Raw genomic sequence first — 26766 nt, 5'->3', positions numbered from 1 at the left:
ACTCTTTAGGCTCCCCTTAACCCCATTCGGACACCCAAGAGCCCGGACGGTCATTCTCGTGCATGTTCCCCTAGATTTACCTTAATGTCACATTCCATATTTATGACCTTAACGTGACATTAAATGTCACTTTTAATATCACATTAATGTCACATTTCCTTCCCCTTAAGAATCGGTTTCGTCCTCGGAAACGATACTTGGAAGGTCTAACTGTAAATCGGGAAACCTTTTCTTTAAAGTACTTACTCGCTCCCATGTTGAGCTTTCTTCTGAACAATCTTTCCACTTAACCAAACATTCCCGATAAATAGTATTCCTTCTTCGTCTATTACGAACATTTAATATTTTTTCTGGTTCATGTGGATTAGATTGGTCATTGAATAGCTCCTCAATATCATCATTTAAGATTAGATTATCCAAATCACCCAGCTTCTTCCTTAATTTACTTATATGAAAAACTGGATGTATTTTACTACCAGCAGGTAGTTGGAGCTTGTAAGCCAATTCTCCCACCCTTTTAAGTATTATGAAAGAACCACAATACCTTGGTGAGAGCTTTGGACATTGTCCCTTTTTCATAGTTTTAGTTTGTTCAGGCACCTTAAGATAGACCAATTCTCCTTCTTCAAAGGAGATGTCTCTTCAGTGAGGATCTGCATATGCTCTAGCTCGATTTTGAGCTTTTTTAATATTTTCTTGAGCAAATTTTAACATACTATTCATATCCTCCAAAAAGTCTTTAGCTGCCTGAAACCTTTCCTTATGCAGTCCTACTGCAAAAGGAGCTCTGGGCTGAAACCCATACATTAACATAAATGGACTATATCCAGTGGAAGAGTGCTTGGCCCTGTTATATGCAAACTCTGCTATCAGTAAATACTCTTCCCAATTAGTTTTCCTTTTACTTACATATGCCCTAAGCATATCTTCAAGAATTTGCTTAACCCTTTCAGTTTGCCCATCTGTTTGCGGATGATCCGCCGTACTCATGCTAAGTTTAGTATCCAATTTCCTAAATACCGCACGCCAAAAATGGCTATCAAATTTTCTATCCTGATCAGAAACTATATTTGCCGGAAGGCCATACAATCGGTATATGTTCTCTACGAACAATCTAGCCAATTCTGGTGTTTTAACATCAGTTAAAGTTGGAATGAACCTAGCCATTTTGGTTAACCTATCCACAATCACCCACACAGAGTCGTGCCCCCTCTGTGTTCTAGGTAAAGCAACAATAAAGTCCATGGAGATACTCTCCCATTTTCCTGAAGGAATTTCTAATGGATGGAGAAGTCCTCCCATTTTTAATCTTTCAGCTTTATTAACCTGGCATTTATTACATTTGACCACATAGTCAAGGACGTCCTTATTCATTCCAGGCCAATAGAACTGCCTTTTAATAAGACTATAAGTCTTATTAACTCCTGGATGTCCCGCACTAGGGGTATCATGACACTCAAAGAGTATCTGGCGCCTTATTTATGTATCTTTCGGGACACATACCCTACCCTTGTAGAGTAAATAACCATTATCAATGGTAAAATTCTTCCACTTGAATCCAGTTTGAGCAACCCCTGATGCTCCATTTCCTTGTTGAACATCCTCAGATATTCCTTCCTTAGTAGAAACACTTTCATTTGGATCCCCATTTTTTATTGCTTCCCATATGTTGGAATATCCCGGATCAACCTGGCATTTCCCTTTTAAAGATTCAAGCAAATTGGAAGTGAACCGAGTAAAACTCAATTCATTAATGATGGGCATTCTGCTAAGTGCATCAGCTACGATATTATACTTTCCTTTTCTATATCTTATCTCATAGTCGAACTCTTGGAGGAGTTCGGTCCATCTGGCTTTACGCCCGTGTAAATCCGGTTGATCATTAAGCCACTTAATGCTTTCATGATCCGATAAAATCAAAAGTTTGGCACCATACAAATAGTGCCTCCATTTCTTCATTGCATGTACTATTGCATACAGCTCCCTCTCATAAACAGAATAGTTCTGTTTTGCACAATCTAATTTCTTGCTTTCAAAAGCAACTGGTCGATCTTCTTGTAATAAGACCGCGCCTATCGCCTTATCACTGGCATCAGCTTCAACCACAAATGGTTTATTGGGATCCACTATTAATAATACTGGAGCTGTAGCAATAGCTATCTTAAGTTTTTGAAAACTTTCATTTTGATATGTTCCCCAATTAAAACTTTTCCCTTTCCCTTTAAGTCGGTTTGTCATTGGAACAGCTATTTTGGCATAATCTCGAATGAATCTACGATAAAATCCAGATAAACCTAGGAAGATCTGCAGCTCTTCCAGGTTCCTTGGAGGTGGCCATTCAATAATTGCCCTTACTTTTTCTGGATCCATGTTGATTCCCTCTTTCGAGATAATATGCTCCAAATATTTGACCTCTTGTACAAAGAATTCACATTTAGTTTTCTTCGCATAAAGGGAATGTGTTCTTAACAGTTGGAATACTAGTTGTAAGTGTTCCAAATGTTCTTCTCTTGATTTACTAAAGATCAAGATATCATCCAAGAAGACTACTACAAAATGTCCTAGATAGGGCCGTAAAACACTATTCATCAGCTTCATAAAGGTAGCTGGTGCATTAGTGAGGCCAAAAGGCATCACCAAAAAATCATAATGCCCGTATCTAGTACGAAATGCTGTCTTAGAAACATCTTGTGCCTTAATTCTTACTTGGTGATAACCTGATCTTAAATCTATCTTTGTGAAGAATTTTGCCTCTTGCAATTGATCAAAAAGATCTTCCATTCTGGGCATAGGAAATTTATTCTTCACCGTTATTTTATTAAGTCCTCTATAGTCAACACAAAGTCGCATAGAATCATCTTTTTTCTTTACCAATAAAATTGGTGAAGCCCAAGGTGAATTACTGGGTTGAATAAACCCTTTATCCAGGTAATCCTTAATTTGTCTTTCAACTTCTTGATGCTGTGTTTCACTTAACCTATACGGTGGTTTTGAAATTGGGTGTGTATCCTTATTTATATCAATTGGGTGATTTATATCACCCCTATCTGGTGAAAGGCCACTTGCTAAATTAGAAGGAAATACATCTTTAAAATCATCTAACAAACTACTCAATTCATTATTAACATTCAACTCACAAACATAAGAAAATTGTTGCTTTATATTACAGAAAGTAAAAGTATTCTGTACAGGAAGAGACCATAGCATATATACCTCACAAACTTCCTTCTTTATCAGCTTCTGAACTTCAGTAGAACACAGCAAAGGATTATCAGATACTTCATGTTCACCTTGAATAACAAAAGTCTTACCATCCCTTTCAAATTCCAGTGTATATTATGATGGTAACTACGTTTTAAGGATGGTTCCAATCCCCATAGCCACTCCCTTCCTAGAGCAATATCAGCTCTTTCCATGTTCATTATTTGGAAATCAAGTTTATCTTTATATCCTTGGATTTCAATTTCCAAATTGGATACCATTGTATCCCATATTTTATTGTCTTGGCCTTGCATCATACGAACAACATATTGATGCCCACTCTTTTGTTGGGGAAGTTTCAATTTTTTGACAAGTGCATAATTTATAAAACTATGTGTGGCAGAGTCATCAATCATGACTCTAACCCTCTTTCCAGCTATCAATCCATGTACTCTAAGTAAATCATGTGGCCCAAAAGTAGGCTGCCACATAGAAGTTGACATACAACACTTATGTTGTACATCCATGTGCAAGACCTCTAAAGATTTGTACTTTTCATGCCCCTTTAATTCTAAGGTCTGCAATATATGGATTTGTTTTTCTTTTCCCTTGCCCTTGTCCTTATCCTTTCCTTTGTCTTCCCCCTTTTTCTTTTGAGGGCAATTCCAAGCAGCATGGTTAGGGGATAGGCAATTGAAACACAACTTTTCTTTTTTGGCCTTATCAAAGTCATCAAGACTTAACTTTGGCCTCATATATGGTTTCTTTTCAAAAGGTTGTTTTTTACCCTTTAAAAATGGCATTTTCCTTTTAAATTTGCCCACAAATTTTGAGGTTTCCAATTCCTTAGACTTGGGCTCCGTATCAGTGAGACTAGTGAGTGTACCTGGACGCATACTATCTTCATGAATTAATGCAAATTTAATTGCATCTTCCAGCGTCTTAGGTAAACTCCATTTTACTTCTTTTTTACAAGCTTTATCTAGTCCCCTAATGAATCCTCTTGTTTTTTGGAATTCATCTATTCCTTCCAATTTGAGGATTATCTCACGATATTTTTCCAGATGTGTCAGTAGGGGTCGTCCCTTTTGTCTGACATAATCCCAATCTTCCCAATTTCTTTCCATTTCATTTTCAGGAAGAAATTCTTTCAAAAAGACAGATTCAAATTGAGCCCAAGTTTCAGGTATTTTATTTGCCTCCTTTAAAGTTCGCCACCACTTATATGCTTTGGGCCCCAAAGTTAAACTAGCCGCCAGTGCTTGGAGATGTGGTGGGGTATTTTTTAAATTTATGTAAATCTTCCCATTTTTGGAGGAAATTAAAGATTGTGTCTTTATTCCTATCTTTTTCCTCCCCGTAAAATTGAGGTGGTTTCATATCCTTTAGAACTGGATTATCCCTCAATTTATGGTAAGGTTGGGGTTCCTTAGGATCTCGCATAGTCACATCTAAATCTTTCGATGAAGACGGGACATCCGAGGTTTCTATCTTATTCTTATCTCTTTCCAACAATAAAGTTAATTGAGATTTTATTTCAGTGAGTGTTTGAGTTAAAAATTCCATTTGAACCCCCTGAGTTTGCACACGAGCAGTAAGATCATCAAATTGCTCTCGTATAGCAAAAAATTCTTCCCATTGTTCTTCTTGTATTTCTGGTTCATGGGGATCTACCATAGGTTGGTCCCCAGAACTAGAGCTTTCCATTACTCTTTCTTTCCCTTTTTCTGCCATTAATACACTGGAATTTGAAAGCAAAGATAAGAAATTTGCATATAAAGTAAAGTACTTCCCTGATTTTAATGGCAGGCAGTGATTGCTGGTTTGGAAAGAAATCCGAAGAGTAAGGAACAAATTTTATCTTCCCGGAAAAAGTCGATCACGCCGAAAATGGAGCTTCTTTGCAGAACGACTAGTATTCAGCTCCCTTATTTAATAATCACGCAGACCATCAATGTCCTTTTCCTGAATTTACTTTCTACTGAACCTGTACTTGTAGTATAAATACAGTCGAGGCTAAAAAGAAGAAGTCCGAACATGCAGTCGACTGATCCAACACGTATCAGAAAAGAACTTCAACTTCAGCCCGTGAAAAGGAGAAGAATGCGTGTCTTGTTGGTGTGTTCATGGAGGAGCATTCACAGACAGGCGTGGGCAAGATTTGATGGCCCACGATCAGCTTACGCGTTTTTTTTTTTAAAACAGGCGTAAAAACGAATGGCTTGGCTGCCCTTTCGATACGTTTCGTGACCACAATTACACGTCACGTTAAGTTTTTCGTGACGTGTCACGTCACGTCTGACCAGTGGCTTACGGGTCGTTACGGGTCCGTCGACTGTTGTCGACTAAATGAATAGCGGGCACTTGACGTTTGACCACGACTTAACGGGTCCGTCGACTGTCGACTGAACAGATCGTGGAGCACTTGTCCACGACTGTCGACTGAACAGATCGTGGAGCATTTGTCCGACGCTACCCTTTCGTTGAAGATCTCCAGGAATCCTCACGGCTCTAATACCAATGAAAGATGACTTCGAGAAAGACAGAGAGAAAACGATGAAAACCCTGAGCACAAGTGATTCTTCTCCTCCCAACCACGCCTAGATAAGTGCTAGCCCCTCTTTACCCGTTTCCTCTGCCAGCCGTCCACTATTGGTGAGTCCTACTATTCTTGGACTCTCTTACTCTCTAGGCTCCCCTTAACCCCATTCGGGCGCCCAAGAGCCCGGACGGTCATTCTCGTGCATGTTCCCCTAGATTTACCTTAATGTCACATTAAATGTCACTTTAATGTCACATTCCATATTTATGACCTTAACATGACATTAAATGTCACTTTTAATGTCACATTAATGTCACATTTCTTTCCCCTTAAGAATTGGTTTCGTCCTCGAAAACGATACTTGGAAGGTCTAATTGTAAATCGGGAAACCTTTTCTTTAAAGTACTTACTCGCTCCCATGTTAATGTGACATTAATGTGACATCAAAAGTGACGTTAAATGTCACTTTAATGTCACATTCCATATTTATGACCTTAACGTGACATTAAATGTCACTTTTAATGTCACATTAATGTCACATTTCTTTCCCCTTAAGAATTGGTTTCGTCCTCGAAAACGATACTTGAAAGGTCTAACTGTAAATCGGGAAACCTTTTCTTTAAAGTACTTACTCACTCCCATGTTAATGTGACATTAATGTGACATTAAAAGTGACGTTAAATGTCACTTTAATGTCACATTCCATATTTATGACCTTAACGTGACATTAAATGTCACTTTTAATGTCACACGAACGGTCATTCTCGTGCATGTTCCCCTAGATTTACCTTAATGTCACTTTAATGTCACATTCCATATTTATGACCTTAACGTGACATTAAATGTCACTTTTAATGTCACATTAATGTCACAAGAAGGGGGGTTGCTGTCGAGGGAAGGAAATGAAGGAAGCTGAGCGCCGTCGTGTTGACCAAAAGGAGGGAGTAAGTCCCCCTATTTAATTTGTGAGAGAGGGAGTGAAGGCTGCTGCCGTCGAGTACAAAAGGAGGAAGGGAGGGCCGCCACAAGCCGTGCTGCGCGTGCTGGCGAGAAGCTGCCAAGTGGCCGCTGGGCCTGGACATCGTCGCCTTTGCTGTGGCCGCGCTAGCCGTCAAAACGCCAATACGGAGTTGAATTTTCCCCCCCTCCTGCCACGTACCAAAAAAGAAGTTGTAGAAGCTTCTAAGTGAAGCTTCTAAGGGGGCTAGATAAGCCCCCTTTCCCCTGGCTTCGAAACCCCCCCCCCCCCCCCCCCGGTTTTAAAATCCCCTTAGCCCCCATTCCCTTGGCCTCAAAACCACCATCCCCCTCCCCGCGCGTGTTAAACTCATTAGCTTTTGTCTTGGGCTTTACAAGCCCTTTTCCCTACTTTTAAAACCCCTTATTACCCCCCGTGTTTTTAGTTTAAAAGCCACTTAGCCCCTTTCCTGAAGCTTTTTTTTTCGTATTTTATAAATCCTCAACCACACCCCCTGTGTATTAACCCTTAAACCCCTAACCCTTGGCTTGGGAACCACCCCTCTTTCCTCCGTATTTATACCTTCCCTAGCCCTCCCCTTGTGGCGTATTCAAACCCCCTTTTAAGTTTGACTTAAGGGTCCCTCGACCTTATTTATAACCTTTACGGTTACTATATCCCCTTAGAAGTTCTCTCCTGCACCTTGTGTTTTTTCCATCCCTTTTCGTTCCTCGTTTGAGCGAGTCATTAAAAGACCATTAAGCCTTCCCCATGGCTTCAATGGGTCTTAATCGTAGAAGACTCTGAAACACCCTTTCGAATTTCCCTGACTTCCAAGGAGGGAGCCTTCCAAAAACTACTATCGACGAGCGGGGTGCAAGGAAGCGACGGTGGAATTCCTAGGAGGAGTTGTAGAGCTGCTTCCACGTTCGAAAAACTACAATTGCGATGCCTCCTAAGAAAGTCCAAGGCATAGCCGCGGGAGGGTCATCTCTGTTGGGTATTTTACTACTCACGCTTTACTTACGCCTACGCTCATATGGGAGTGTCGGTGATCAGTAGGACACTGGGGCACTTTTTACTCTCGGTAGGAGAGGTTTTTTCCCCCAGACTTATGGTCTTATTATCGTATGTACTTATGTGCTTATGTTACACACATTTAGGCACTTAGTGTGTGTCGGGTGTGAACACCCCCCTACAACCCTAAGGTTTAAGGGTTGTACTTTGTACTTTCAGATTACACTCATTCAGTCTATTCTCTTGGGTGTTGTGCTTCAACTCTGTCTCTCACTCTCACACTGTCTACTGAATCCCAGCTGTACCTTGATCCTCTGTTCTCACATTTGGTATCAGAGCTCAGCTCTGAACTCAGCTTCTGCAGCACACGCCAGTCCTGCTCCAGTGTCAGACGTCACGTCAGCACAGGTACAACCTGTCGTCAGTTCTGTCAGCAGTCAGGTGTTGTTCCACAGAGCTGCCTCAGCACTACAGCTCGTCGTCAGCCTCCACCAGTACCCTGCCCGTCAGCAGTCGTCCACGTCAACAGTAGTCCACGTCAGCAGTCGTCCGTCAGCAGCTCGCGAGCAGCACCACCAGTACGCCAGGGCCCGTTTCCTGCAAACGTCCGTCAGCAGCTCGCGAGCAGCACCACCAGTTTCCCTCTGCGCTCGTGACCAGTTTCGTGCAGGCGGAGTCAACGCCTGCTCGCGACGTGCTTCACGCTGCCTGCCCTGTCTACGCGCAGCCCGCCTGCCCATCACGACTGGTCAGCCAATCAGATGACCTGCTCCCGCCTGCCCGCCAGTCTACGTCACGTCAGCAGCTCGCGACGTGCTTCACGCCCAGGTAAAATTTTCAAAATTATTATTATTCCAGCCCAGAATAAAATTCTGGAAGCGGCGGTTCACACGCGGTTGGCACAGATCTACTGGAAAAGTAAATTTCATGCAAATTTCTGGACTGAATGGTCAGAAATTTTGGGGCTTTTGTGTATTTGGAGGACAGATGCATTTAAACTGCTGATACAGTCACAGAACGACTGTTTTTGATAGAGATTTTGGCAAAAATTTTGGGGATTTATTCATAACAGTGTTGCACTGCACTGTTTGCACCTTGGGAAGCGTGCAGTAAAGGACAGTTTTCTGACAGAGTACGCCCTTGCACATCAATTGCAGAAAAGTATTTGCTGCAATTTCTGGAAATTTGTAGATTTCTAGTTCAAACTGCTTTGACATTGCTCATATTGTCTTTGGAAATTTGTCATCATGGCAAATCAGGGAGGTGATGTTTTTACGTATGTATCCAAAGAGGACAGACTGGACGGAAACAACTATTCCCTTTGGTCATTTATGATGAAAAATGTATTAGTGGCCAAGAATTTATGGGATTATGTCAGTAGAGAGGAAACTCGGCCGGGAGTTGTAGCTCCCGCTACTCCTCCTCCCCATGGCGCACGTGGACAACGGGGACCTCAGCCCGCTCCACCACAGCCACTTCCTCCAACAACTGCAGCTCAAAAAGCTTGGGATACCCGTGATGCACAGGCCTTGTCGCTGATTGCTTTGGCAGTTCAGCGGTCCATCATACCTCATATCCGTTCGGCATCGTCTTCACGAGATGCATGGTTGACTTTGGAGCATATGTTTGCAGGAAAAAATGAGACACGAATCTCTTTCTTGAAGAAAGAGTTGGAAACTCTGAAGATGCATGAAGGTGATTCTATGCAGGATCACTTAAACAAGATTCAGGACTTGACGGAGCAGCTCATGAATGTAGATGAGTATTTTTCGGATGCACAGTTGATATCCACCACCTTGAATTCCCTACCTCCTTCGTACTTGTCTTTTCATACTACATTGAACCTCACAATGAGGATTGCTGAGCACCCACTCACTTTTATTCAGCTGGTTTGCTTACTTCTAGAAGAGGAGCAAACACGGAAAAATAGTGGTGTGGATGCTATAGTCTCTGAGCAGGCTTTTGTGGCAAGACAGAAAGGCAAGAACAGCAAGGTGAAAAATGCTCCACAGAGTTCTGTTTGATGACTTCACACGTTTTTGCTGGGTCTATTGTTTGAAAAAGAAGTCAGAAGTGTATGATGCATTTTTGGCTTTCAGTGCACTTGTTGAAAACCAATCTGGATGCCACATTAAGACTCTCCGTTCGGACCGAGGGGGGGAATACATGTCCTCTATGCTGAATTCTTTTTTGCAGCAGAAGGGCATAGTGCATCAGTATACTACAGCTTATACTCCACAGCAGAATGGGGTAGCAGAGAGGAAAAATCGGTCACTCATCGAGATGGCCAGATGTATGCTGAAGGCAAAGAGCTTGCCTCATAGTTTTTGGATGGAAGCAGTCATGTGTGCTTGCTATATTTTGAACAGATGCCCTACCAAAGCCTTGAAGACCATCACACCATTTGAGGCTTGGAACAGCCGTAAACCTTCTGTTGGTCACTTTCGTACCTTTGGGTGTCTTGCCTATGCCCATATTCCAGAGGTACTTAGAAGAAAATTGGACAACAAGGCTGTTAAGTGCATTTTTATGGGATATAGCAATGAGAGCAAAGGCTACAGACTCTATGATCCCGTTACTAAGAAGGTTTTTGTCAGCAGGGATGTTGTTTTTGATGAAAAATCAGAATTATCCTTGGCTGGTTTGGACACATATCAGGCTGCCCGTGATGTTTTTGAAGGGCTGCTGCCCATTACTTTTGGTGACTCAGCTGGAGGTTCACAAAATGAACGTACCGTCATTTGTGAGCACCTCTTCCTTCCTCATTTTCAGCATGGCATAAACATCCCTTTTTTGTTTCCTTTTTGTCTTTGGTACCACTCCCAAAGGCTTCTCCACCAAGGCTGGATCCAACCGGACTTGTACCTGCTTTGCACCCTCTCCTCTGCCCACTATTACCATACCACTTTCTTGGTTTGGGTTGTATGTTCTGAGGAATTCTACGCACTTTAGGTGGTCCAGCTCCTGCGAGAATTTTTCAATATACTTTGTGAGGTTGCATTGTTCCACCACCCTCCTAGCTGCTTCCTCCTTGGCCACCACAACTTCTATGTTGTTTCAGCCAGCTGCTCCTATGGAAAGTGCAGAAATTCAGCCATTGGCTGATCGGAATACTCAGCATAATGCTGAAACAGAAATTCAGCAAGAGCTTGCACACAGCCAGGATGCTAGACAGCTACCTAGATGGTATTTGCAGACTATGCAAGATAGTCCTTTGGATGCACCCATGGCTGGACGTACTAGAAGGCAAACTCGTTTGCATGATTCAGCACATACTATGGAGTTTATTATGGCAGCAAGTACTTTTGATAATGAAGAGCCTGAATGTTATGAGGATGCAGAACACAGTGTGCATTGGAAGGCAGCCATGCAAGCTGAATTAGATTCTATTACTAAGAATCACACTTGGGATTTGGTGTCCTTGCCATTTGGGAAGAAAGCCATTGGAACAAAATGGGTCTACAAATTGAAAAGAAAAGCAGATGGATCCATTGATAAATACAAGGCACGGCTGGTAGCTAAAGGCTACGCACAGAAAAAGGGCATTGATTATGAGGAGACATTTGCTCCTACTTCCCGTATGACGACCATCAGGTCTATGATTGCTTTGGCTGCACATTATGGTTGGACAGTTCATCAGCTAGATATCAAGACTGCATTTTTGCATGGGGAACTTCAGGAGGAAGTTTATGTACAGCAGCCCATTGGTTTTGCAATTGAAGGCTCAGAACATTTGGTATGCAAGCTAAAAAAGGCACTATATGGTTTAAAACAAGCTCCTAGAGCTTGGTATGAAAAGATAGATGCTTTCTTGCTTGGTCAGGGGTTTCTAAACAGTTCATCTGACTCTACCCTTTATGTATGTAAAGAAGGGGGATCTATGCTGATTTTATGTCTTTATGTTGATGACCTTTTACTCACTGGAACACATGCTGATCAGATTTCAGCATTCAAACAAAATTTGCAGCAAACTTTTGACATGTTTGACTTGGGAGTTTTGCATTACTACTTGGGCATCCAGTTCATACATACTGCTCGAGGTATTGGGCTATCACAGTCAAGGTATATTGGGCAGCTTCTTGAGAAATTTGGCTTACAGGATTGCAAGCCAGTTTGTACTCCCATGGAAGCTGGACTGAAACTGTCATTACATGATGACAGTGATTTGTTTGATATACATACATATGCTCCTGCAGTTGGATGCCTTATCTATCTATGCAATACTAGGCCGGACATACAGTTTGCAGTTTCAGCCTTGAGCAGGTATATGCATCAGCCACGTATGTCACATTGGCAAGCTGTCAAGCGTGTTTTCCGCTACTTGCAGGGTACTCGTTCTCTTGGGTTGCTTTATGCCAAGGGGGGACCACTGCATTTACATGCTTACAGTGATTCTGATTGGGCTGGTGATTTTGATACACGTCACTCTACTAGTGGCAATTGTTTCTTTCTTAGCACTTCTTGCATTTCTTGGCTTAGCAAGAAACAATCCATTGTTGCCACATCGTCATGTGAAGCTGAATACAAGGCAGCTTTCACCACCACAGTTGAATGCGTATGGCTTAGACGCTTGCTAGCTGATTTGGATGTATCTGTTACTGAGCCTACTACTTTGTTCACTGACAGTCAGAGTGCCATTGCAGTGGCACGGAACCCAGTGTTTCATGCTCGCACGAAACACATTGAGATTCACTATCACTTTGTCAGAGAGAGGCTACATGCAGGTGATATCAGCCTTGTCTATTGTCCTACCACCAGTAATGTGGCAGACATCTTCACCAAAGCTCTTCCTCGTGACAAATTTGAAGCATGTCGCGATGCTTTAAATTTGATATCCTTTGGTGGCGGATGATCCTTGTACTCTTGATCACTCTTCACTCCAGGGGGGTTTGTTGGGTATTTTACTACTCACGCCTTACTTACGCCTACGCTCATATGGGAGTGTCGGTGATCAGTAGGACACTGGGGCACTTTTTACTCTCGGTAGGAGAGGTTTTTTCCCCCAAACTTATGGTCTTATTATCGTATGTACTTATGTGCTTATGTTACACACATTTCGGCACTTAGTGTGTGTCGGGTGTGAACACCCCCCTACAACCCTAAGGTTTAAGGGTTGTACTTTGTACTTTCAGATTACACTCATTCAGTCTATTCTCTTGGGTGTCGTGCTTCAACTCTGTCTCTCACTCTCACACTGTCTACTGAATCCCAGTTGTACCTTGATCCTCTGTTCTCACAATCTCCCGGTATCCATGTGGATATCTCACCCCAAAACCAGATTTTTCTTCTTGGCTTTAATTCGGTTTTAAGTCAATCATGCAAGGAGAAATTATTGGGGATAGGATATATTTGTCCGAGTTATTTGTAATGAAGGAGTTTAGCTTATTTGAATGAATGATAATGTATAGAACTTAGTTTCCTTCGAATTGCATCAAGCATTATAAATTACGAGCAAGATTATCCATTTACTATAGTAGTATATTTTAGTTAAATCCTAAAGGTATAGAAATTACATCTTGCACGATTAGTCTTATTCCTTTCACAACAAATCATTGTAAATGATTAAATTCATGAAAGGTTTCTTTCGTTGCTCAAATTACTAGGAAGTTATCATTGCTAATTGCACATCTTAGCAAGGGAAATGTTTGTTATTTGGCATGAGTTCATCTGCAAGGAAAAAGGAAGTTTAAATTGAACTGTATTGACTGAAAAGTAAATTGTCACAAGGATAGCAAATCCGTGACAAGACGATTAATATTACCTTCCAAAAGATATCCAAATCAATCTAAACATAAAAATATTCATACCCTAAGCACTTGACTACTTTTCTTATTGTAGGGTCAAAAAAAAAAAAATTCGTAAAGATAAAGAACTAGGGCTGTCCTCGAGATCCTTAAAAAAGAAACCCTAGGCCCGACATACGTCAGCTTAAAGAATCTAAAACAGATTATTCCATCGCAGGACTTGCACAGCAAGTACGAAATCATTTAGTCTTGTGATTGATTCACAAGGAGAAAGGGTAATATTTTTTAATTTTTAAAAAAAACCTCAACAAGGATGGCAGATCCCTACGCAAGTTATCTTGCAAAAGGACGTATTTTTGGATATCCTTCTAAATAACGAAAGTTGTAAACCGGAAACTAGCATATCTAAGGAACTTTAGGGTTGACCAAGTTGGGTTAATAAGGTACGCCCTACACCAGAATGTAAAGGATCTTGCCAATTTACAAGACACCTTGGAAACGAGTGCTGATACACTGAAAAAGGAAAGAACACTTCCTTAGCAGTTTGCCAAACAACACGGTTGATTAATGGAAATGTTTGTGCTTGCTAGAGATTTTAGGGCTCTGTTTGAATTATGAATTACAAATTAAATGAGTACATATACTTCAAGTTAAAGGCCTGAAGGAAGAGGCAGTTTCAGTTACCCCCGACTACCTGCCTAACCCTAACCAAGGGGGTTGTTCACCGCGCCGGGAACGTGGACAGAACCCGACGAGGTCTCTCCGTTGAGCTCTACTTGGAGTAGGAGGACGCTTGGGTGCCAGGGGGGCTCTGGCCGTAAATCCCTCGCCTTCCGAGTCCTGCACAAGAGGCTAACGTGACTCGGGATTGGATCTCGAGGCCCGCATACTAGTTTACGGGCGGAAGCTTGGAATAGTGATCCCTAGGGATTACTGGATAGCCTTTGGGCGGATTATGGACAAGCCTACGGGTGGAACTCCTTGTATTTCAAAGATAAAATGATGAAATGTTCTTTAAAAAAAGAACTTGCTTGATATTGTTTTTCTATGTCACCTGATAAGATTACGTGAAGGAACCAGTGCTTAACAGGATTAATTAAAGAAGCTGATTGTTATGTGTCAAATTAATGTGTTAGATAATTACATAACTAAAACAAACCGAGGAAAGTGCGGAGGATGGGCCATGGGTCCGTCCTATGGTTGGGTGGTCCCAGTTAGCCGGAAACTTTTCTCGAAAATCTCGAAGAACAGCGGGATGATCATCATCATCAAAACGAATAACAAGAGCGATGACCTAGAGTTACGTCTTACCCGATTTACGCTGTTTTAGAGGAACGGAATGGGACTATGCCTTATGGCAGAGAGATTGAGCCTTGCATCCCTCTCGTTTCCCATTCTCCTTGAACCAAGTGCAGCGTGAATCCGCTTCGGACCTGGCGTTTCTGCGTAAAGTAGTTCGCTCAGGTCTGACGCTAGTTGCTGTTAGCTAATGACCAATCAGGAAAACCCTAATTCCGGTCGATCCTAAGTGGGAATGGCCAGGATACTTCCGCTACGTGGCAAACGCGGGAAGTCCTAGATCGCAAAACCCGTAACATTCCATGGGAGTGCCGGGCGGAGTTTTCTAGACATCCTTTCTGATGGACTGCTAAGACGTGTCCTGGATCATACTAGTGGATACGTTACACAATGCAACTCTCACTGTCACATTGCAGCAAAGTAGGACGAGTGTGGGGGGGACCCAAGCTCCTCCAATAATCTCCGAAGCCACACAACCTCACATATGGTGGAAGACGCGGCCCGATACTCCGCCTCAGTAGACGAAAGGGCTACCGTGGGCTGCTTCTTGCTACTCCATGAGATAACACCTGCACCCAAGGTAAAACAGTAACCTGTAGTAGACCGCCTGTGGTCCACATCACCGGCCCAATCTGAGTCGCTCCAACCTGCAAGTACAAGATCTGAACCATTTGTCCCTGCGGGGTAATGAATCCCTAAATCAGACGTCCCCCTCAAATACCGAAGTATCCTCTGAGCAGCCTGCCAATGCACCGTCTTAGGTTCACTCATGAACCCTGCCAAGAGCCCAACAGCAAAACATAGATCAACCCTAGTGTTGAGAAGCCAAATCAAGGACCCAATCAACTGACGATAGCGGGAAGCATCCGCCAAAGGAGAAGCTGAATGGGAAGTGGCCTTCCAGTTCGGATCCATAGGAGTAGAAAGGGCCCGACAATCCTCCATCTCAAAAGACACCAAGAGCTCCTGTACATATCGCTGTTGAGAGATGAAGATCCCCCTCTGAGACTGATAAATCTCATGGCCCAAAAAGAAATGGAGTAGACCCAAGTCCGTCATCTCGAACGTCCAATGTAAAGCTGACTTCGTCTCTTGGACCTGCTGTGCATCATCACCTGTGACAATCAAATCATCAACATATAAGACAAAAAGCACACAACCATCCTCAGAAGTGTGAACATAAAGCTGCGGATCGGCCTTGGAACGCCGATATCCCAACTGAGACTGGAGGAACGAATCAATCTTCTCGTTCCATGCACGCGGAGCCTGCTTGAGGCCATGCAAGGCCTTCTTCAACCTGTAGACTTTCCCATCTTAAGATCCAAAGCCAAGAGGCTGCTCAACATAGATCTCCTCCTTCAAATCACCATTGAGGAAGGCCGACTTCACATCCAACTGGTAAACAGGCCATCTCCTATAGCCAGCCAAAGCAAGAACAGCTCTAATGGTCGCCATACGAGCGGTGGGGGCAAAAGTATCATGACAGTCAATCCCTGGGCGTTGTGCAAAACCTTTAGCAACAAGGCGAGCCTTGTGCTTATCCAAAGAACCGTCGCTAAGGTATTTGGTCTTAAAGACCCACTTAACGCCAATCACCTTCTTATTCGGGGGGCGGGGCACGAGTGACCAAGTGCCATTTCTCTCAATAGCCTCCAACTCGGCTTCCATAGCTTTCTTCCATGGTGCGGACTGTAAAGCCTCCTTCACGGAGGTGGGCTCTCGATCCTGCATAACACGGGTCATCAAACAATAGTTAGAGCAAACAAGCTCCGTAGAATGTGCCTAGTGCCGCCCTGACCGCCAGGGACCATCCTGCGGTCCCCACTCCTCAGGAACCCCCTCGATCCCTGAATCACGGAGTGTGTCACGGGCCCAACGAGGAGGAGGCCGAACCTCCCCTCGTCTCTCTCCATCAGCAGAGGACTCTGGAATATCCACCGATAGTAACTCCTCAGGGGTGACCGGTGAAACAGTAGACTCTGTGTCAGAAACAGAATCATAATCAAAAGGCACGGGCTCCAGTGGAACTGTAGAAGGAGCCCAACTCTCCCCTGGATCTCCAAGAACGGGATGCTCCTCACCCGTTGAGATAGCCGGAACCTCCACAAACCGCACATCGCGGCTAGTGTACACATCCCGCTTGACGAGATCATACAATCGATAGCCTTGGGACTGGGAGCTGTAGCCAACAAATACCTGTCTTCAGGAAGCTGCTTCAAATTTATCACGGTGAGCCTTGGGAATGTGAACATAGGCATCACACCCAACGACCCGGAAGTAAGAAACATCTGGCTTCGTCCCAAAATAAGCCTCAAACGGGGTCATCCCTTCCACGGCCGAAGTAGGGGATCGATTAAGGATGTGGACGGCGGTAGCCATTGCCTCGGGCCACAGAACCTGAGGGGTCTGTCAGTGCTCCATCATCGTGCGCGCCATCTCGATCACACTGCGGTTCTTCCGTTCAAGAATGCCATTTTCTTGAGGAGTGTTGGTATTGGCAAACTCCTGGTGAATTCCTTTATCTGCACAAAACCGAGCAAACTCATTAGAAACAAATTCACCGCCCTTGTTGGATCGCAAGGTCTTCAACTTCCGGCCCGATCGGTTCTCCTCAAAGAGAAGCCAATCCTTGAAGTGTGAGAAAGCTTCTGACTTTAATGCCAAAAAGTAGACCCATGTCATCCTGCTGTAGTCATCCACGATCAGCATGAAGTACAAGCTCCCACGCAAAGACTCATTCCTCATAGGGCCACATAGATCCATACATACAAGCTCCATCGGTGAAGTATACCGACGCGAAGCTGTGTGGGAAATGGCATCCCTATGTTGCTTCCCCCGAATGCAGGAGACACATGGCTGCTGGCTCACCACTATATCCGGCAACCCTCGAACAAACTGTCCACGTGACGCCCTCCGAAGATAATCGTAGTTCAGGTGACCAAACCGAGCATGCCATAACTCTGACTGTGACTGAGAGGTAAGAAGAAGAGTAGAGAGGGCAATGGAAGACTTCAGTTTATAAATGCCGTTCTGCTCATATCCGGATGAGAGAACCTTCCTCGATCCACGATCAAGGACTCGCACCGTAGTACTGTCAAACTCCACCAAAAGGCCAAGGGAGCAAATCTTATGAACTGAAAGGAGATGGTACCCTAGGCCTGGTACATGCAAAACCTCTGAGGTATGGGTACCACCTCGTCCATCGGGAATAAGCTGCATCTTACCCCGACCTGCAATAGATACTGAAGAGCTGTCTCCAATGAGAATCTGCCCACACGAGGGTCGCAATTGGGCAACACCATCTGATAAAGGAGTCATGTGCCGTGAGGTACCACTATCAACGATCCACTCTCGAGCCTGGGGAGCCGTCATCGCAGCATCAGAAGCATTCGGTGAAGCGTCCTCAATGACAGCTAGATGAAGAAATGCAGCTGATGAGGATGCAGCCACCGCTCCAGAATCCTTGGTGTCCTTCTTGTTGGTGTCCTTCTTGTCTTTGTCAGGGCAATCCTTCTTCCAATGGCCAGTCTTTCCACAAATATGGCATGTGGAGTCTTTGTCATTCTCCTTCTCCTTGTCCTTCTTGGACTTGTTATCCCCCTTCTTCTTCTTTTGGTCCTTCCCCTTCTTCTGAGAGGCTTGACCTGTCAGTGCCTCCGACTTGGAAGCATTCTGTCCCTTTAACTGTTCCTCTTGGTCCAAGACCATAGAAACCAACTCTTCCCACCGAAGAGTAGACTCTCGCCTCGAAGCAATAAGGGCAGAGTAAAATGTACCGAATCGTGGCGGCAACTGGGACAAAAGTGTGATCGCCATGTCTTCGGAGGAAATCGGCTTCCCCGCATTCTGAACCTACATCTGAAGCTGCCTTAGCTTGTTAATGTGCTCCCGCAGCCAAGAAGACTTGTTTACGGACAAGGTCTGCATCTGTACCTCCAAAGAAACCCGCTTCATAAGGGTCATCCGATTGTACATCTGATCAAGCTCCAGCCATATCTCCCGAGCCACCGTCAAGTGCTCGATGTGAGCGATCACGGCTGTAGTACATGATAGAAAGAGAAAGGAACGAATCCTGGCATTCAGTTTGTCCCAATGAGACTGAGCCTTGGCCAACTCCGCACGAGCATCGGAAGAGAGTTTGGACTCATCTCTTACCGAGGGCCGGTCGATCTCCTGCTGTACCAGCTCCGCCAAATCATAGGACTCAAGGACATCATGACGCGCCAAATGCGGTAGTTGTCGTCGTCGAGCTTCTGATCTGCAGGAAGAGCCAGTAAGACAGGCACCTTTCGGTCCATAATCGACTGGAACTCCAAGTCAATCTCTGTAGACATCTTCACCTGTAATGCCTTCACAAATGCAAAAGCAGCCCCCTCTGACTGGGAAAACTCAGCCTGCTAAGGCTCTTCCGCGTCCTGAACCTTCTTCACCCGCCGAAGGCGATGAAAAAAGCAAAGCCTGCACTTGTAGGCTGAAAACTCAAACTTCCTCCGCGTCAAACAGCAGTAAATCCACCACCTGGACTCCTTTCCTGCGCGCCCACACTCGCTTCAGCCTTGTTCCAAGGCGCAGCCCTCCTGTCTGCCCTTAAACGCAAAAAACGCAAATTTGTGTCGCGATGGAAACTCCTCTTCAGGTTGATTCTGCGCTCAGTCAGCCCTCTAACACTGCTCTGATACCATGTCAGAGTGCAGCGGTGCGGAAGCGTAGGACTGAGAGAGAGAGAACGCAGAGAGAGAAGAGAGAGAAAGAGACAGTGGAAGATGAAGATCTGCTGTATAAAGTGTGCTGAATACAAAGATATGCAGATATATACACGGGCGCAGTGCGCTGGACTGCATGTCTCCACCTCGACGATGCAACCTGCTGTTCACCTCGAAGTCCACTGCAGTCTGCACTGTCTCCTGTCTGAAATCTGCGAACAGAGACGGAATCTGCGTGTGTCACCGGTCTGTAATCTGCGAGCAGAGAAGTGTAGGAGACTGGAAATCTTCAGCTATTTATAGCCAGAAAAACAGGGCGCAAACGGGACAGGTCGGCTGCATTAAATGCAGCTGACTGGGCTGCAGGCAGTCGGACTGCCACGTGGCAGTCCGACTGCACAGTCCGACTGTGCAGCCGACTGCCTGCCTGCCTGGCTGTGATCTCTAACAAAATCAAGGTGGCAGACTCTCTTTCTCAGAACATCTTCCAAGCCCTCTTATTGTCCTGTCCCAAGAATATTTGTAAATCTCTATCTCAAGCCTGGCCAAGTAATTACTTTGTTTCCTTTGCGCTAAATGTCGGAAGAGCAAGTTTTCCTGCATATATGTACAAATTCCAAGTAGGATCTCTTGTTGTAACTTTGCTTGTATATCCTAGCATTCCTCATCATACCGGTTGTTTTGAGGGGTGGTATTATATGGAGGAATACCCTAGGGGGCACTACTATGTGGAAAAGTATTTATTGCCTCTTGTAAGCTCTTTTGGAAAGTCGTGGGTCCATAGCCCATAGTCCCTTATAGACAGTGATGCTATGTATTCTAGTTATGTCTTGCATGAAATGATATCTCGAATGGCTGCATTTATATGATATGAAATTCCAAGTCAATGCTATGCAAGCCACTAAGAATGAAAGGTATGTATAATCGGTTGTCATTCCAATGGGTCTATCACGTATTAAAAAGTTTCTAATATTGGTTATCAAGCTAGGAGATCCCATCAAGTAGTTGATTGTGCTAGCCCTCCCTTTAATATTCCAATAACTAAGGGCACCTAATCCTAGCCAATGTGATAAACACTTAAAAAGAACAAGTCCATGAGAACCCCCTAGTGTCAAAAAGTGTGTTTCACATTGTGTAACATTGCCCCTATCATGTGAGGTTCTTTGCATATCCACTTCTGTTGGGAACTCTTGATACATAGGTTTTCTTGTGTGATATAGTGTTGTCTACAAACTACCTATACTAGTGCATCCTACTTATAAGATGTCTCCCCTTTAGCAAAGCACATATATCTGGTTGTGGCCAGAAGGCATAATCCCATATGTAGCAATGTAGTATTGGGAGAAAACTCCCTACACATTAATGTGTCTCTATATAAAAGTAATGTCTTTATTCTTATAGGTTACCTTAAAATAGCATGCACATAAATGTAGGCTCCCATTGCAATTCAGTATTGTGATCCTTAGAGTCTTATAGGCCATGCACTCCTAGCTGGGCCTGCTTCCATAATGATCATCCTCCAATCCCGTCAATGTATATTTTTGTGCCTTTAAGAGCCCTGTGCAAAGAAACATTCTTGTTCCTCAGATGCACCTAGCTTTATACCAATTACCTTGGCATCCTCCTTTGGGCTTCCCTCTTCTTCTCCATTTGTACCCTACACATGCAGGATCCTTGCTGGCCTCCTAACTTCCTCTTCCAAAGTATCATTAATAACTCCTATCATGTTTGTAGGAGTGGCTTTCCCCTTTTTGGCTACTGCTATCCATTTCATATTTTCCTTTGCTTCTGCCTTTGTTTGTGTGGCTACTTCCACAAAGGATTAATGTCTTGCTCTACATGTCTTCAATTCCTTTTTTTTTCTGCTAGCTAGGGTATCACATTCATTTCATGCCCCTCCAATTGTTTCTTGCAAGCTGTGAATTCCTGTTGGAGCTCATCAGTCATTGAGTCCCTGTCTATCACGCTTTTTTCCATAGAAGCTTTCCAATTTTAGAAATCATTCAGTGTAATTAAATTTGCATCTGTGTTTTATGACGCTATTGCTGCTACAGGCAATGGCATGCCTGCAATAGCCGTTGCCCTAGAAATCATTCATAGTGTCATTAAATTTGCATCTGTGTTTTACGATGCTATCACCTGCCATAGCCGTTGCCCTAGTTCTTGGAGAGTATATCTATCAGTAGAAAGCTTTATTTTGCTGCAACAAGTTCACTCGATCAATATACACTTGCATTTCTGCTACTGGAGCCCCTGGAGGTTATTCTTCTTTATCACACAGCTATGGAGGACCACGTTTCAATCTTTTCATTGCTGTACACCTTCATCCAGTTTCTTCTTCAACAACCCCCTAACTAGAGGACTGCATTTCACTCCCTTCACATAGCATCCCCCTTCTACGAGTGCTGCCACCTTGATTACCCAGGACAGTGCAGTCACCTCGAGCCACTCCGTTGACTACAAACTTCATGACTCACACTTTAGCCCCTTTCTTCTTCAACAAACCCCTAACTGGAGGACCACATTTCACTCCCTCCACATAGCATCCCCCTTCTACAAGTGCTGCCACCTTGATTACCCAGGACAGTCACCTCGAGGAAACACTATATTGTAGCCTATGAATATAATGGGATACTATCAACAAACCATTCCAGACGTAAAAGTAACTCAAAAGAGAGTTTTTTTGCAAGGTGTGTGATGTCAAAGCTGCATGTCTAGCTGTTAAGAAACAAAAAGGAAGCTAGACTTACAAGCCATGAAGATTCATTCTGAAACTTGGGTGGTATATCAAGATGTTCTGGCCTTACAAACTGTTGCAACAAAGATATTTTCTCAAAAATCATTTGATCATGTTCTCTTTCTTCTGCAGTTGGAGCAAAAGTCCTACTGAAAAGTCTGGTCATCAGATATTTCTCCAACCCCTGCAACCACGTGCACAAGTGCTTAAAGTCGCCCCAGAATTTCGCGAAGAAGGACACCAAAACAAGCCTTTGTAAATATGCATCATGGATGAGTGGCCTAAATTTCAAACTAACAAATGCATCTGTAGCAAGAAGACACTTGATAATATCCTGCTGATCTAGATGATATTATTTTGTACATTTGTCAAGTTAAAGTGGATGATCTTTGTGGACCTTGACAATTTTGACCCCACTGTGTAACAACAAAAACATTTTTGCCTCAAAGATCAAAGGTAGTAGCTTTAAAGCAGCTTGCACAAGCATATAGCTAGCAAGTAACTGCTTTTGAGAGACTGACGCCAATTTTGAAACATGAGTCTGCAAGTAGATGGTTTGCTCAGTTTTGCAGGAGCTATGCAGCCAACTAAACATCTAAAGCAAGTGTGTTTCTTAAACATTCCAAGTTCCACAAGGATGTCATCTTCAGAAATGTAAAAAACTTAATTAGTAGAAAAGAAAGGTGGAAAACATAGCAAAATATTGAGAAAAAGAACTCATCTATAGAGGGGACACTTGCTTTATTAAAATTTGCCAAACCAATGCAGTATGGCCAACACCTTAAAGGATGAGTAAATTTTATGCACAATGTTCATACAGTTTTCAAGCAGGATGCTCCCAGCAAGAAAAATAAAACAGTGTATGACAAATTTTCTAAAAACTAGCCACAATGGAACCTGAGTGAGAGAAGAAGTGGATTTTTTTGAAAATACAATGATATCAATCACCAGACTAGAACAATGATGAATAACTGCAATGCTTTGATTTGAGACAAGAAACTAGTTATGCAAATTTGCAGCACCAGTCAACTGAAGCATGCTAGGAGTCTTCAACAAAAAGGCCACTACAGACTAACCTCTCCAGCACTCTCTAGCTCTTCACTTGTGGCACCTGCCCAAACAGGATGGTCTTTGAACGTGAGTTCCATGCTTGTCATGAAGTCTTGGACACTTTTGCTGTCAGTTTCTGGATCAGGTAGTTTAGCAGATAGGTCTGCAATGAATCTGCATGTTGAAACAAATAAGAAGATCAAGTGAACATATTATGTTTGATAGTAAGAAATGCCCGAGTTTATACATGATTTGTTTTACAACAGATACAGCATCGTATTTGGCTGGGATCAAAGCAAAACAATTCAAAAAATAGATCATTACCCCGGAAAATAAATTGTTCAGTAGCTAAGTGCCCAAAAGGCCACACAAGCCATTTTTTAAAAATCCCCAAAAAATGTAATAAGGGCTCAGGCTGGCCAAGTTAATGGGTAGTCATCTTGTACAAAGAATGAGGGGAGGCAGTTTTTCCCTCTTAGAGGAAGATGAAATGGGGGGTGTTGAGTAAGGAAAAGCAGTAGCAGTGTAAATGGATTTTGAAGCATGAGGCACAACCAGCACTTGCACATGATGCTTGCACATATAGAAGAATTAAGTAATTAATACGCAGATCTAAAGATAATGACAATTAATCAACAAAGAACCTTGACAGTCCGCTAAATAAATGGCTGGATGGACACAAACCAACCTCCTTAAATAGGGCCAAATGGGCATAGCTCGTAGAGTTCCCACATACACTACTCCTCAGATACTTTATCTGTTATGTTGGTTATTTATGACTATTACTTTATCTGGTCATTTATGACTATTCCCAAATGGTTTGGGCTTGCCTTCTAAAGTTCAGAACAAAAACTTTTGATGCCTTTGAAGACTGAACTCGATTTGCAAACAACCAGTCAAAAATAAAATTGTAAAGTTTTGAGACCCAGAAATCAAATGAAGTTTTGTAATAACAACAACTTTGCAAGAAGAGAAGAATAAGGTAACAGTCACTGCTCCAAATACTTCTCAACAAAATGGGGTTGTGGAGCAATTTAAAAGGCACCATTTCAAAGTGGTATGGTCAGAGTTGCAATATGCATTTGATAACCTACCACTAAAGTTTGGGAAGAAGTTATCAACAAAGTTGCATACATCCATAATCTTACAGGTTTTGTGTATTTTTAGTAATAATTTTTAGCTCTATGCAATAGATTAGGGTGGATGGGATTAGTAAGCTTTCAGCTGGTGGACAGTGTGGGAGCTGGGTAATATCAAAGGAATAAAATATTTCTGGAACAAACTTCAATTTTAGTGCCACTTGATTTTAAAATGCATGGGAACAGCTGTGGGTACAGAAGTCAGGGCAGGGTCACAAAGGAGATGCCTGATGTCAAGATACTAAGTCATCTCTTGCCAAGATATCAACATGCTGTAGAAGATGAAGCTGCCACTGAAGAAGTCCCTTAAGCATCGCAAGATGATGCTGGATGCCCTGAGGCGGCAGCAAAGATGAATGCATTGGAAGTGTTGGGAATAAAGGCTCACCATGCCTTTTACGGTGTTCGTGTGTGCACGCACCCTTGCACATGTACTTTATATATATTATCAAAAAAACCTAAAGTGGTGCATTTTGTCATTGTACCCACACATTGAGTATCATGCTCTCACTCTCTTCCTCACTCTCTACTCTACTCTCACTCCCTCTCTCATTATGCATATTCAGCTGCACTTTGTCTCAATCCTCACGCACACTCGTCAACAAATTGGTATCAAAGCGGGCAAGAGGCAGCTCAAGAGTGCACGATCCTCGAGGCAGTCAAGCGATGCAGGCAAGAGAGGCCATGTTAGCTGTGAGCTGGACAGTCACAGGCGGCGGGCGGCACATGAGCAGGCAACTACCTGATGCATGCAGTCGACACGCAGGACCAGCAGGCTTGGCGAGCAAGCAACATCGGACGCGGACCAGTCGACGGGGGCGCAGGTAGGTGACAGGCGACGGGGGCAGCGACAAACTGCGACGGGTCAACACAGGCTGATGGAACAGGTGACGGGCTGGACAGGTCAGCCATGACCAAGCAGGCCACGGCGTCACAACTCTACAGCATTTTTTTCATCATTTTTCCTTAATTTCTCAAATCTGCACCTCTCCCACTGATGGCCATTTGCATGCCTATGCACAGTGTGCAGTTTTGACCCGAAAAAATAAGGGCTTTTTCCGGATTTGGAGATTTCGACATGGAACAAGATAATCTGACTTTAAAATTGCAAATTCAGTGCACATTTACCAGGGAAATTTAGGGCTTTTCACATTTTAGTGAAATTTGTTCAATTTCACTGAAATTTGTGCACACCAAACCCGGGAAAATTGGGGCTTTTGCAGAATTTCATCAATTTGTGCAAGAATTGCCTAGTATATGCACTTGGGTCCATGTATTGACACAATCTGGGCAGATTTCCTTTTGAAAATTTAGGACTTTAGAACAAAATTGTCAAATTTGTGCCCAAGAATGCTTTTGGAGCAAAAATTGCAATGGAATTTTGGGGATTTCACATGTAATTGGTGCATTGGCGTATATATCTGGCTGTAATTGGTTGTAGAGTGCAGCAGCAAACATTCTCTAATTCTAGAAATCAATTTGCAAATCTGAAATTTCTGCAATTTCTTGACTTTCACTGTTGATTGGTACTTGCAATGTCCATGGTCAGTGTGACATTTGGGCTTACATTTGTTGACTTTTGAGTCAATTTAGTGCTGCAAATCATGGCTCGAAAGAGTGACAACAGCAAACTTTTGCACATCAAGAAGCTTGAGGACGCACACAATTTTGCAATATGGCAAAAACAATGCTACAATGTCTTGGTGCAGAAGAAACAAGTAAAGCCAATCAAAGCGAAGGGAATAAAACCAGCAGGTATGGAACAAGAAGAGTGGGATGATTCAAATGAGCTTGCATGCTCTACTATAGAGCTCTCAGTGTCAAACAACTTTCTCTTTAACATTGACAAGCTGAATTTCTGCATATGCAATGTGACAAAGACTTGAAGAATTGTATGCTCAGAAAAGTGCAGTCAGCAAGGTTTATTGGCTAAAAAAGTTGATGGAACTTCGCATGAAGGAAGGTACAGCCATGTATGTACATTTGAATGAGTTCAACTCAATTTTCAGTTAGCTGATTGCTTTGGATTTCCACATTGATGATGAGTTCAAGGCTACCTTCTTACTATGCACTTTGCTTGAAAGTTGGGATACTTTCAGGAGACAGCTTTGAGTAACTCAAATGCTTAGTTGTTATATTCAGATGTGGAGAGTTCTTTGCTGATGGAAGAACTCAACAAGTAAAATAATTCAGCAAACAAGTCTTCTAATGCATTGCACACTAGGGGCAGATTTCAGCAAAAGGGCATTTCTAAAAATAGAGCATATAGCAAGTCTCATAGCAAAAATATGGAGTGTTATCATTGTGGCAAAAAAGGGCACTACAAACGGGATTGTTTACAATTGAAGAAAGAGAAAGGCAAAAACAAAAACATTG

The 26766-nt window shown here is 43.1% G+C and overlaps 1 protein-coding gene across 2 annotated transcripts in view; it reads right to left on the bottom strand.

Moving 5' to 3' along the window:
- The window catches only part of LOC148009272 (vacuolar protein sorting-associated protein 9A-like), a 133336-nt gene that overhangs the window by 50490 nt on the left and 56080 nt on the right, over positions 1-26766 (bottom strand). The window contains exons 2-3 of one of the 2 annotated variants that reach the window (XM_087673512.1): positions 23278-23425; positions 22215-22385 (exon numbers count right to left, since the gene is read on the bottom strand). In XM_087673512.1, the coding sequence (XP_087529638.1) occupies positions 22215-22385; positions 23278-23425 (319 nt within the window). The remainder of the gene's footprint in view (positions 1-22214; positions 22386-23277; positions 23426-26766) is intronic. The other variant, XM_087673513.1, reaches the window with a different exon arrangement.

The sequence above is a fragment of the Lygodium microphyllum genome, unplaced genomic scaffold, assembly GCF_053477565.2.
Source record: "Lygodium microphyllum isolate KBCC unplaced genomic scaffold, Lygodium_microphyllum_v1.1.10 scaffold_31, whole genome shotgun sequence".
Taxonomy (NCBI): Eukaryota; Viridiplantae; Streptophyta; class Polypodiopsida; order Schizaeales; family Lygodiaceae; genus Lygodium; species Lygodium microphyllum.
Note: the sequence above shows the minus strand (reverse complement) of the source record. Positions and strands in the feature narration are given on the sequence as shown.